At 58.2% G+C, this 13382-nt stretch overlaps 1 protein-coding gene across 3 annotated transcripts in view; it reads right to left on the minus strand.

Annotated features, from left to right (window-relative positions):
- HTT (huntingtin) overlaps positions 1 to 13382 on the minus strand; it is a 151034-nt gene that overhangs the window by 5222 nt on the left and 132430 nt on the right. For 2 of the 3 annotated variants that reach the window (XM_058719605.1, XM_058719606.1), the window contains 12 exons: positions 12974 to 13074; positions 11668 to 11822; positions 11180 to 11319; positions 9755 to 9837; positions 8025 to 8155; positions 7789 to 7918; positions 5654 to 5809; positions 3072 to 3262; positions 2793 to 2907; positions 2452 to 2665; positions 1934 to 2039; positions 17 to 179 (listed from right to left, as the gene is read on the minus strand). In XM_058719605.1, the coding sequence (XP_058575588.1) occupies positions 17 to 179; positions 1934 to 2039; positions 2452 to 2665; positions 2793 to 2907; positions 3072 to 3262; positions 5654 to 5809; positions 7789 to 7918; positions 8025 to 8155; positions 9755 to 9837; positions 11180 to 11319; positions 11668 to 11822; positions 12974 to 13074 (1685 nt within the window). Of the gene's footprint in view, positions 1 to 16; positions 180 to 1933; positions 2040 to 2451; positions 2666 to 2792; positions 2908 to 3071; positions 3263 to 5055; positions 5522 to 5653; positions 5810 to 7788; positions 7919 to 8024; positions 8156 to 9754; positions 9838 to 11179; positions 11320 to 11667; positions 11823 to 12973; positions 13075 to 13382 lie in introns of those variants that run through there. The other variant, XM_058719607.1, reaches the window with a different exon arrangement.

Below are 13382 nucleotides of genomic sequence, written 5' to 3' on the forward strand. Positions count from 1 at the left end.
GACCCCGTGCCCTCACCTTGTACACAACGGTGGCCATGAACTGTGGGTATGGCTGCTGGTTGGACAGAAATTCCCCAATGACTTTGTTCATGACATCCTGGGGTGGGAAGAAGTCATCTAAAAACTGAGGAAGGATCCGTGCCACCACTCTGGCTTCACAGGGGAATCCTTTCCTGACCCTAAAAGGAGGGGACACAGGTCAGAGTCTGGCCCCACCTCAAGAGGGCCTCATGTCTGATGCCAGCTGGGAGGCGCCCTGGGTCCCAGTATGTTACAAACATGTTGCAAACAGGCAACCCCCTCCTTACTGGCCTCACCAGGCACCTGCAGGTGAAGGCACGGCTCGCGGCCCCCCAACCCGTGTGTGGGCTGAGGCCTCAGAAAGGGGTTTCAAAGTCATGTCAAGTTGTAAGCAACAGGGGTTTGAGACGGTGACATTAGAGATAAAAAAAGTTCATAAGGAGAACACCATCCACATTCCGTTCGGTTTCCATCCATGTCCAAATGCTGTGGGTGTCTCAGCACCCCGTTCTGATGCCAGACCTCTGCAGTCAGCAAGGACCCTTCTTACCTGACCCCTACCCGCACACTCTCCTGCTGATGCCCTCCACGCCCTGCTGCCCCAGATACTACAGTGAGCACCTCGAGCGATGCCTTCTGGCCAGGTTCCTCCATTTGTGCCCACAGAGGAGCCATACGCCGCTGAAAAGTGCCGGAACGGCCCCAGAAACGGGGCCCTTGCCTCCTAGGCATGCCCAGACCCCCCGCCTGCATGCCAGCTCTGGCCCAGCAAGGGGCGAGGCTGCTGCTCTGGACGACACCCACAATCAAAAGCTACCTCCCGTCAACTCAGTGTCCCCCCCGCCCGACGTCTGGAGAGTGACCACACTGCATGCCTGACAGCACTCGCTAAAATGTTGGTGTATTTTGTTAGCACTGGGATGCAAGGTCCACGAAGGCAGGGACCCAAGTGTGGGCTCCCCTGCCCGTCACCCGGCTGTGGTCAGGCTCGACAGATCTGTGTGGAACAGAAGATGGCTATAAACACTCATTTTAAATTTCAACACAGAAACAGACTGCAATGCTTGGCTTTCCTGAACACCTCATGTGGACCGAGCGGACGCAGGGAAAGCCTTGGCTCAGCGTGCTCTTGTGAGAAAAAGCCAGAAGCCTCCTGCTGACTGGGCCAGAGGGACAGGCCAGGCTGAGTGGTGCAGAATGGGCCTCCCAAGGCTGCAGACGCATCGCGTAGTCTGCACTGGGAGGCCTGGGGCAAGGCCTAGGGCAAAACGCAGGGTGCGGTCCTGGGGAAAGAGCCTGACAAGGTGCCCAACCCATTTTCCAGAGCTGGCAAACTGAGCCTACTCTGGACACAAGTGCACACAGTGGGGGGGGGTGGGGGGGGGTGGAGGTGGCGGGGATTAATTACCAAGCTCTCAGAGATACTTTCCTTTGCTGTTTAAATCTTTATCCCGGTCTACCGAGCACGACTCCTGCAAGCCGCTGTTAATGGTGCTCCGGGGCTGTGCTCCCCAGGCCCGGGGCGGGGAGCGGTGCGGGGGGGGGGGGGGGGGGGCGCGGGCCAAGCCTGCTTTGATGGTGAGGCTCCCCGCCCAAAGGCAGCAGTGTCCCACAGACATCTCCATTACTGCTCAGAACTCCACGTGCCTGTCCGGTTCACATGCCCCACTCGAGGCCTCCACACTGACAGGGGCTGCCCCCAACCTTCACGGGAGAGGGACACCCCAAGCTCCCAGGTGCTGAGGCCCAAGGACTGGCCGCTCCCGCAGAGCCAAGTGAGGCGTGTGTGCAGTCAGGGGGAGAGCGGGGAAACCGCGGGCCACGGGGCTGAGAAGGGAGCAGGTGCGTGCGAAGGCAGCTGCTCCCGGCGAGCGTCCCAGGGCAGCTCAGGGCAAAGGCAGGCGTTTCTCACCTGTCGAAAAGAACGGACACACGCTCCATAGCCACGATCACGGACTCGCTGTCTGGGGCGGCGGGGCTGGGGTCTGAGGTTCTGCCTGGGCTGATTTTCTCCTTCCCTGGAACAAATCATTCTGTACTGTTACTTGCTCTGAAGACCACGCCTTGAAGCCACAAGGGAGTTCAACGAAGCCTGAGAGGTCATGTGAAATCAAGTGACAGGAGAGCTCAGCCGCCAAGGGCCTGGCCCCCCCGTGGGTACATGGGGTGCAGTGGTCAGTCTGCAGACCTGCTCCCTGGGCTGGGCTCTGAAGCCTACACAGCAATGTGGCCTTGAGCCAGTAACCGCAAGCCCCTGCTCTACGATCTTCCTGAAGTGCAGTGGGGTCGTGTGGTCTGTGTCCAAGAATGAACATGCTTCTCGCTCACTTGGACAGCAGATCCGTATGGTCTGGAGTTCGGTGGCACTGAGCTGGCAGGCACAGGTGGGCCCGGGCCAGTCTCTGGGGCCCCGTACCCCACACCCCGCACCTGTGTACATGCAGGTGAGCATCAGGCCCAGGGCAGCCATGGCCCGGTGCGGGCTGTGCACGTTCACTCTGTCCACACTCAGCTTGACCAGGGACTCAGCATCCAGCCGGCACAGCTGTTCGGAGAGCAGAAGACGCTCCAGGCCCCGCAGGACGCAGTGGTAAATGATGGACGGAGTGGACTCCTCACTCCCGGACAGCATCACCCCACACATCTGAACACAAGGAAGACTTCTGGGTCAGGCCCCCGCCGCTCGCGCTTGCTCCTCTGAGAGTACCACCCGCAGGGGACAGAGCGTGCACACATGTCCGTTCCAGAGGAAGGCGCCCAAGGCCGCTCACCTGAATTACTGACGCAGAGAATTCTGGACCTACGTCCAGGGGATAGTTCTCAATCAGGTAGAAGGCGGTGGCACACATCACCAGCACGTGCTGTTGGCTATGAACATTCACGCAGCTGAAACCAGGAGATACGGGCTGGTCTGACGGTACGTGTTATGTCGCCAGGACCTCCGCCCCCGTCCCCACGGAAGGGGGCCCACCTGGGCCCCAGGACCTGGTGTACGACCCCGCCCTTCCCCCGGTCCACGCCAAGACCCCCACGCAGCCACTGCCACTCACTGGGCTGCCCCTTTGAGGTTGGACAGGAGGTAGTCGCTGATGACAGGGACAAGCTGCTTCGCTGTCTCATCCAGGAGGTCACACTCCAGCACGTAGAGGGCGCCATGCAGGGCCCCGACCCTGCTGGGCAGGTGGCTGCTCCTCAGTGTGCTCTCCAGCAGCCGGCTGACGGGCTCGGCCACGGCCTTGTCCTAGAGCACAGGCACAGGAGCAGAGGCTTGCCCACGACGGGTCGGGAGAGGCCAACGAGGGGCTGACCTAAGCTACAGAGGAAGACTGGGTGCAGGAGCTCCGGCAGCAGGCCCCCCAGAGGCCCCTGAGCGGGCGTCCGGGCACCCGGCTGGCGGGAGCGTCCCCGGCTCCCCCGCTGACCAGAGCAGCCCCTGTGTCTCACCCGGTCACGCCAACGCCGTGTCCCCACAGACACCTTCCTCCCAGGGGCCTGCGGTTTGGGCCGCGCCAGGGAGAGTGGCCCGAGGGACCGGCCGCCGGCGGGAGCCCTGCTCTGTGTCTCTAATGCGCTCCCCTGGCGGCCGAGACCCCACACGTGTTGTCACAATGCACCCCACCTGACGCCCCGGGAGAGGATGCGGGCAGCTGGCGCCTGCTTCCTCGGGACTTGCCCCCCCCCCCCCCCCCCCCCCGCTTTACCCTGTGCCGATTGTGCTTTGTTTTCACCGGGGTAAATCCCAGCCATGAGTATACGTGAATCCTCCCAGAAAAACGCAGGGTGGTCTTGGGGACCCCTAACAGTCGTCTGCACTGACCTGAACCAAAATACTACCCGTGGCTGTTAGCACCCTCGACACAGTAGGGCGCAGTGGAACCCTCGCGCTCCATGCCACATGCCTCCCTCAAGACGCTCCTTTTAGAGCAGAGGCAGCCACAGGAAACGGTGTGGAAGTGGGGGTGACCCCAGGGCTCCACAAGCCACCCCACTTTGGGAAGGTGGCTACTGGCACCTGAGGGTCCCTGCAGGCCCCGCCAAGAGCAGACGCACACGCACCACGGCGGTGCGACGCCTTCCTAAGGACGGTTCCGCCGTGCATCCAGCCCCTGCCTCTGGAAGCACCGCCAGGACGTGCAGCGAGGGATGCACACTTCCTGACACCACGTAAGTGTCTCAGGAGGAAAAGACAAGCTTCGGAGCGCGGCTGCCTGCACAGAGGCCCATGCATGCACGTCAGGGTGGGGAGTCTGTGTCCATGCAGCAAGGCTTGCCTTAGGGTCTTCTTAGAAAATGATGATTGTTTATTTGATTTATTGACAACACAACATTTGTCTAGGGGGACCTGGGCCTGAGCACAAAAACACAATTACAATGAAAACGAACCCAGCAGCTGAAATCCCCCACAAAGACAAAAGGACCCCTTCAAGTCCAGCTGCTTTGACATGTCTCTCGACGCCCAGAGGGCACACACTTTGAAGTGATGTGCTCACAGAAGGCAGGCCAACGGATTCATTGTTTCTGTTCCCTGATGGTGGCACCAGGGCTCTGGCCACCCAGGATGGATGATACCTGCCTGGGCACTTCGGGTCAGAGGGATGAATCCTACAGGGGAGCAAAGCCAGGAAGGGGCTAGAGTCAGGGCTCTGGGCCACAGACATGGACTCAGACCTCTGCCATGTCCCATGTGACCTGGTCTCAGCTTCCGGGGGCCCAGATGAAACAAGAGCTCACCTTTGTGAGACTGGGCGACGAGACCTGTTCTCGTGGTCACTGTCAGGACAGACAGGACTGAGGGGGAACACGGGGGGGGGGGGGGGCAGAGGGACAGCACCACCGCGCCCCACACAGGGACCCAAGCCCCTGGCCGTGGCAGCCCCCACATGCTTGGTGGATGAATGAGTCTCCACCACCAACGTGAAGATGGGACTCCAGGAAACAGGGAGCAGAGGCCCCACAGATCCCGGGTAAAGGCTACGTAGCAAAGAGCAAGCACACGCCAAACCCGCACAGCCTGGAGTCCAGCCGTTTCCTTCCAACGGCGGAGGTTCTGTCCTTCCCTACGCTGACCAGAGCAGGCCCCGTGCAAACGCCTTCATGTGCTCACATCACGTCCAGTTAGCCTGGACCGCGTGGTGACGGACGCACAGAAGAACGGGTGCATGCCGCGTCGGCTGAGCTCTGATTGACTGGGCGCAGAATAAGGAAGAACGCAAAAGCAGGTAGTCTGCCCTCCCGCTAACAACAGACAATGGCATCCGGACATGGGGGCCAAATGCAGGGTTTCTGGGGTAAAATGGCCCCCGGGAGGGAGGTCTGTTGGCAGGAAGCACGGAAGCCGGCAGCTCTTCAGCAAAGGGGCGTGGGGGGAGGCGGGGGGCCGTGGGCAACTGAGGAGGACGGGCCGGTCGTGTTCGCGCTACCCACACCGTGATGACCCAGAGCCAAGGGGTACAAGAGCCCTAATCCAAGGCTCGCCCTCCATAACACGCTTCACGGTGACCTACAGAAAGGCAGGGATGTTAGAGCCGAGCCCTCCCGCTCTCCTTCCGGGTCAGGCCTTCCAAGGCCGAGGCTCCCCACGGCCACAACATGCAGCCAGTACGAGGTGGCCTCCGCACCGCCTGGGGCTTACCATTCCGAGGACGGCAGCCGCCTTGCAGGTGGCAGGCACCAGGTACTGAATGAGAATCTCGTCTTCTGCAGGGTGCGCCCTCCTCAGCTCGGTCAGCGTCAGGTACATCATCTCAAACTGGGTGCGCTCAGTGAACAAGTCTGAGACCACTAGGAGCTGGGGACGCAGAGCATTCAGACAGGAAGTAAGCCACAAAGTCCAAAATACATGTGCCAACATCCCCGAGACATTTAAATATGGGAACTGACGGGGGCCCTGACTGGAGACGTACAATCCAATGGGAACAGGTAACGTGAAGAGCGGGCCACCCAGTCTCTTCTTCAAATCCCCCTGCATCTGTGCGGCCCACCGAGGGCGAGCGCCCGGATCTTAGTCACGACCGCGGCGGGACTGCTGAGAAGCCCTCTAGCTGTTATTCTGCAAGATACTAGGTCTCTGGGCAGCAGAGGGGACGGGCTCTCCAAAGCCCCGGGACAGAGGAAGGGGCAGCTGTTTCAGAAACAAAAGCTTGGCAACTCAGTCTCCCCAAAATGTTCAGTTCTCTGTTGTTCACTCTTCACATGACACCACCTACGCATAAGCGTCACTGAGGCGAGTGCGTGTCTGCTCTTTAGGGACGCTGCCCCTCCTCAGAGGCCTCGGAGGACAGCGGGGCTCAGCAAGTCGCCACAGCAGCCCTTCTGAAGGTGGACGTGGTGGACCCTGGAGGACCTCCCGGGTTTCTCAAGGTCAGAACCACTTTTGTGGTAACATCAAGACCCTTATCCGGGGGCGCCTGGGTGGCTCAGTCGGTTAAGCATCCGACTTCGGCTCAGGTCACGATCTCACAGTCTGTGGGTTCGAGCCCCGCGTCAGGCTCTGTGCTGACAGCTCAGAACCTGGAGCCTGTTTCATATTCTGTGTCTCCCTCTCTGTCTCTGACCCACCCCTGTTCATGCTCTGTCTCTCTCTGTCTCAAAAATCAATAAACGTTTAAAAAAAAAAAAAAGACCCTTATCCACCTTTTCACCTCTGTTCTCCTCTGACCACAGGGCGGTGTTTTCTCAAAGTCCTTTCGTAGTACTATCAGGCTGAATGCGGAGCAGACAGCCTAGAGCCTGCTTCAGATTCTATGTCTCCTCTCTCTGCCCCTCCCTGGTTCAATCTTTCTCTCAAAATTAAATAAACGTAAAAAAAAAAAAAAAAACAAAAAAACCCAAACCTCAAAAATTATCACTGTTATTTCAAATGGATTAATAACTTACAAAAAGGCCTGTGTTACAGGTGCTTGTAATTTATTGATTAAAAAAAATCAAACTGTAAACGTTTATTACAAATTAAAAATGAAATTATTAAAACTCTCAACTTGACCAAATGGAAAATAACTTAAGAGCCTTAGAAGGTGCGAACTGAGAACAGCCAGGCTCAAAACTCCCGCCTGCAGGTACCGGGCAGAGGTGCCACCGAGGCCTAGGTGAGGGAAACCCGTGCCGCAGAGACCGCGCAGATGGTGGGCGGTAGCTGGTCAATGGGCAGGAAACAGGGACCCAGGGTCTTCAGCTTCAGACTCCTGCTTGCTTCTCGCCAGACGATGGTAAAAATGCTGACGCGGCGTCTCACGAGGAGCCGTGTGCAAACCCCACAGATTTCACTTCCGCTACCGTAAACACTGACGGGTGTGACCCACTCTCTGGGGTCCCCACGCGTGCGGCAGCCTTGGTCCGCAGTTGACGACGGCTCCACAGCAGAGCCTCTCAAAGGGGGTGTGGTGGTGGCACTGTCTGCACAACTCTCTTCTGACAAACCCGACATTTAAGAAACAGACCCTTGTGGAGACAAACGTGGCTACGTAACGTGGCCTTGAGAGCCGTGGTACGATGGGACACTCCTACACTACTTCCACTGTACCGAAAAGGGCATCGATGGGCCACGGACTGGAAACTCGGAAACGGCCGCTCCACTGGCTGGAGAGCTGCTACAGGATCACCCTGCATCTGTGAAACCCTGAGAGCTCCTTCCCGGGTTCCCAGAGACCGCGAACTCTGCGTGAGCGTGCAGTGTCCGTACTGGTGTGTACGTGCGAACACCCGTGCCTGTGTGTGTGCCGTCACGAGCCCCGTGCGCAGGTGCAGGGGCAACGGGGGAGGCAGACTTACAGATCGGACCACTTCGCTGATCAGGATGATGGGGGTCCTTCTGGCTGACCCTGACGGCAGGATCCAGCGACTGTACAATTCAAGCAAAAACTGGGAACAGGAATGGATATCGACTCCAGCCCGGTGCTTCCTGCAAAGTACGCAAGATGAAAGGCCTGTTTCAAGGGGTACCCCAATCACATCAAATGACTGATGGGAAATTTCAAATCGCTTGAAATGAACGGCAGATAAGAAACCTGGAGTTGACCGGCGATGTGGGTGGTGATGCAGACGTAGGGACGTCGGCCTCCTCCTCCTCCTCCTCCTCCCACTCTTCCTCTCTCAGGGGCGTGATGCTGTTCCCCAGCCACACGGAGTGAATGGACACCTTCAGGAGACAAGGACACAGGGCTCAGTGGTCAGGGCACGGGTGTCGGTCCCCTGAGCTGCAGACCCCCGTGCCCTTCCCGTGCTTGTTCTGGGGATGGCGGCAGCGGTGCTGGGAACAGGAGTCGATCTGTCCACCGGGGTGCCCCTCCCCCCCCCCCCCCCCGGCAGGGCAGCATGCTCCCACGTCTGCTCTGTTCACGAGGGGGCCCTCGGGCACGTGGCATGGCATCCACACTGCCAGCGAGCGTGTGCTGCATTCCCACCACCATCCGGACACCGGCCCCAATTCCCACTCTGCATGGACAGCCATCTCCCCTTCCGACCCCACCCACCGTGGGGGACTGGCAACAGGAGGGCAGGCTGGAGGTGGCCACCATAGACGGACTAGGGGCTGCAAGGCCTCAAGCAATCTTTAAGCTCTGAGAGAGGGTGGCCCCCTGCTCCCCTCATTCCCCAACAGCCAGTGACGGCTCAGCATGGAGGGATTCGGGAGCCAACTGGCCTGTCAGCAGGGCAGGGTGGGTTCAGGGCTCAGCCCCAGGTGAACGCACTACACTCAATTCTCGGCGGCTAGACGTGAACACAGGTGCCGAAGAAAGGACCCAGCCGGGCAAACGTCAGCGCACCAGAATAAGGCCAGGTGCCACCCCAAGAGCCAACGTTGCTCACTCATAGCCTGCTCCTCAGAAACACTCCCGTAGAAATGACACTGAGCTCCATCACCTCGACTTGTCTCAGGGACAGAAGCTTCTCTGCAGGGACAGAGCTCGGACGGCCTGCCTGTGACTCCTTGATCATAGAGGAACGTGCGTGGGCAGGAAAGGGTGGGACAGAGCAGGCCTGGGGTCTCTGCTGCAAGCCTGTGCCCCGAAGGGACGGGGCTGCCCTCGGGACAGACCAGTATTTCCAAACCCTGCTCTGACCAGTGTCCTCCGCGACAACAGCTAATAAGAAAACAGCCCCGCATACCTGCTAAGTAACCCAGTGAGGTTTGAGAGGACACGGCGGGGACAGAGCAGCCATCAGGCTGCCACACCGAGTCCTTCCGCCCAGCACACACCCCCTCACAGCTCCAGGGGCCACGTCCCTGTTCCCCAGCTCCTCCAACCTCACTGGCATATGCGTGACTGTCCTGTTTTTCTGACGGGAAAACCGAGTATACTTCAAGGTGACCCACCCAGTAAGCTGTCACCTGGGGCCCAGAGCCAGCCCATCCGCCACACTGCACTATGGGACCACACTTCCCTCTGAGCTGGCAGCTGGGACACTCGTGGCGAAACTGGTGGCCCATCAGAACACGGGCCCCTCTCTGTGTTCGCCCCACGCGTGCCGCTCTCGCCTGTGTGACGCCCCGGACCTAAGTCGAACTCACACCATCTCGCTACCTTTGCACACGCTTACACCAGTACGTGCACGAGACCCTTTAAATCCTCCTCGGAGTAGAGCATATAGGAACAGATAAAAGAAAAACGCTCCTTTCATTTAAAAACCACACGTAACCTTTTCCTCTGGATGTACTAAATGGCCCGAACCCAAGGCTGACAAGGGACGGCGAGGAGAGCTGGGGGACATGACCGGCCACGCGGGTGTGACTGACCTGGCCGAGCTTGTAGCTCATGTTCCCCAGCTCCCGCTCAGGGTTGATCTGCAGCAGAAGCTTGTCATGGCCGATGAGGGCACCTGCGGGCGAGAACACCGTGACTGCTGCCCTGCGTGGCGTCGGCCCGGCAGCGCCCGCCCAGACCCGCTGGCAGGATGGCACAGCTCTGTAGAGCCCGGAGGGTCTCTGGGGTTTTCTCTGCCATTTTATAGCCCATTAAGCTGGGAGAGCCAGCGGGGCAATAGTGAATGATCACTTTTTCTCTGGAACAAACCAGCTTAGGACTCTGCAGGGAAACTGGCTGGGGCCTGAGCTGCAAAAACCAGTTAGCAGCTGCAGATGGGGCGACGGCCCAGCAGGCGGGCGCTCTGCTCTGGGGGCCGGACCACGTCAGTGGGCAACAATTCCCAGGACCCTGCTTTGGTGCCCAGGCTGTCCAGCTGTGCCCACCAGAGTGGGGTGCGGGCAGAAGCCCCTACTAAACCGACCCATCTTTTCCACAATCAGTCTTTTACACCCTCCACACCCCAGAACAAACGACCCCTGCCCCTGGCTAACCCCTAGTTAACCCTTTGCCAGATCGAGCATCAACACGCCGTCTTCCAAGAGGCTTCCTGTGCCCCTTGCCCTGGAAGCACGTGCTCTGCTCAGGGCTCCTGGAGCGCTGGCACTCCTCCTGGCACCTACTCTCTCCTGCTTCCTGTGACACCGGGTGAGGCCACTTCTTTCTCCTGGTGGGCATGACCCTCACTGGATCTATGGCCACCCAAGTTCACAATCCTGACTTTAATTCAATGCCCCGGTAAGTACACTTCTACACAGAACATTTTCTGGGTAAAGCGTTTAAGGTGCTTAAAATCGCAGGATCTAACAATTCCTAAAATAAACTAACTAGGGGATCACAAACATGCTGCGCTAAAATACCATTTTTCAACAGAAAACGTGTGCACACAAAATTCTCGTCTTGTAAGCCAGGGTGACAAACTCGAGCGCCCACTTCAGGGGCAGGCACACGGCCTGCGGTGCAGACAAAGCGGGCGCAGCGCTGGGGGAGGGGACGGCAGCCGGGGACGGAGAGCTCGGGCTCAGGGGCGCCCGGCCCCAAGGGGCCCTCGGAGAGTGCGGCCTGCCCTTGCCACGGTGCTCTCTCCCAAGAAGCTGGAGGTTCACGGGGATCACTGATGGACTCTGATTTTTCACGTAAGTGACCAGTTCTGCTTCCAATGGCCTGACTGGGGAGAGACACGACTCCGGTTTAGTACCAGACTCGAGCTCCGCAAGGCTGATAAAATTCCCTGGTCCTGAGCAACACTCGTGGTCATGAATTAGGGCAGCACATTTAGTATCGCAGCCCCCTCTTTAGTATTTCGGGCACATTCTCATCCCGGCCCGGGGACGAATGGCCTGTCCTCCCACAGGTACCTGTAGTAGCTGGAGAGAGAGAAGGGACGGGGTCCCACGCTTGGTACAAGTGATGGGTGGCGACATTCTCTCTCTTCGAAACCATCGCTTGGATCTCTTGCTCCACAATTCCTCTGATAATGCTCAGCTTCCTCCCAAACCTGAAGTTCAGAACAAAGGTTAAAGACAGTATTTTCCTTCCATCGAAACCTCAAAAGCCAAAAACCTCGGGGCTTCCTCCAGCTTTGCCTAAAGGAAACACAGGCGCCGATACAGCAAATGGCACTTCCTTTGAGGCGATTCCTGTCCACGTGCCCTGGGCTAGCCCTCGCTCTGCCAGGGTCCGTCCTGAACACACAGGCCTCACTGCCGCGGGTCACCAGATCACCTCTGGATTTGCACCTCTTGCAGCAAGCAACACGCACAAGTGTTGTGTTTGTAATTCTGGCAACAAGGGCAAGGGCCCGGGGAGGAGGTGCCGGTCACTCTGTGTGCCTCGCTGGCCTCACCTGGTGTCAAGAGCTTTCAGGGGCTTGTTCCGGGGCTGCTGCTCCAGGCAGCTCACGGCCGGGTTGCCGGCCACGGGCACAGTCATCGCACTCAGCACCAGCGAGGTGATGGCCTGCACGGCCAGGACGTTGATCTGGGTCCTCTCCGTGTCTTCCTAGAAGGAGAGTCCACGCTTTACCAAGTCACGAGCGGCCAGACACCCACCTGCCCACAGAGCCCGGAGGCCATGGTTCTCAGGCCACGTGGTCTTGCGGGGAAGAGCCCCGAGCGCTAGGGGGCACACACCTCCCTGAGGCCGCAGCCTACACGCATCTGTGACTTGAAACGAATCTAATGGGCAAATGTCCACCTTTCAAAACAAGGTCTCTTATAGATACAAATCTCCAAACACATATTACCTCTTAAGAAATTGCCCTGAAATTTCCTCACTAATTTTAGGGACTTTGCATATGACAACCTGTTAATTCTACACATGAATTTAAAGACAATCTGGTGGCACCTGGGTGGCTCAGTCAGTTAAGCGTCCGACTTCAGCTCAGGTCACGATCTCACGGTTCATGAGCTCGAGCCCCGCACTGGGCTCTGTGCTGACAGCCCAGGGCCTGGAGCCTGCTTCGGATTCTGGGTCTCCCTCCCTCTCTCTGCCCCTCCCCAGCTCGTGCTCTGTCTCTCAAAAATAAATAAATGTTTAAAAACAAAAAAAAAACAAAAACAAAAAAAAAAAGACAATCTGGATTTCTGACATACGTCTACTCTTTGAACATCCATTTCTACAAGTTTGCACCACACCTTCTAGCAGAATTAGGGACTTCTATCCCGTGACTTTCAATCTCAGGCTTTGCCTTATCAGAACATGGCTTTTGCTAACATTATAGTAACATAAGGTCCCCTGACATTCCAAGGCGCTTGATAAATCTCTGCAAATGACGCAGGTACACATGCGTACGTGGTCTTTATAACGGGCCTTTTCATTTGATTCAACCTCCACACTGCACCTGAATACTGATAAACAGAACTCACAAATATTTTCAAGAAAGGGTGTAACCTTACTGACCCTTCACATGTAATGCACTACGATGAACTGTACTCCACCCACTGGGAACCCAGGCCACTCAGACTTTGGTGGGGGGGGGGGGGTTGCTCCTGTTGTGCAACACCAGTCTAGTATGAACTGGCTAGTCTTCTACAGACAGGACCAAGAAAACGAGCGTGCAGCCCTTCTTTAGGCCACCACAAACAATCCGTCAGCTGTTGTAACTGCCCTTGTGGCAACCAGTGGACGCACGGGCCTGCACGCGGCCTTACTTCCGGCGGGCTCTCCTCCTGCTCCATCACGAGGGGCTGAGTCACCAGGACACCGAGGAGGGTGGCCCACGTTTCCTCAAACTGGGTGCGGCTGGTCCACCCTAGGAATGTAAACGTCGCGTGAGACGGAGGGTTACCCGCTCCCCAGACTCCTAGATGTGAAGGGGCAGCTGGGCCTGACCAGACGCTGCCCTGGGGCACCACGTACAGCAGCCCCCTTGCCGCACACGCCAATTCCAAAATGCCGCCACACCGCCAGCTCCACGCCACCAGCGAGGACACGGAGGCGCACGTCTGCGGCACTGGAGGCCTTGGGCCCAGGCACCCTCTCGGCCCTCCGCTGTGGAGATGTGGGGACGTCCCAGCGGGCTACCCTGGTCGGATTCAGAACTGCCTCTGCCCTGCTTAC

The sequence above is a fragment of the Neofelis nebulosa genome, chromosome 3, assembly GCF_028018385.1.
Source record: "Neofelis nebulosa isolate mNeoNeb1 chromosome 3, mNeoNeb1.pri, whole genome shotgun sequence".
Classification (NCBI taxonomy): domain Eukaryota; kingdom Metazoa; phylum Chordata; class Mammalia; order Carnivora; family Felidae; genus Neofelis; species Neofelis nebulosa.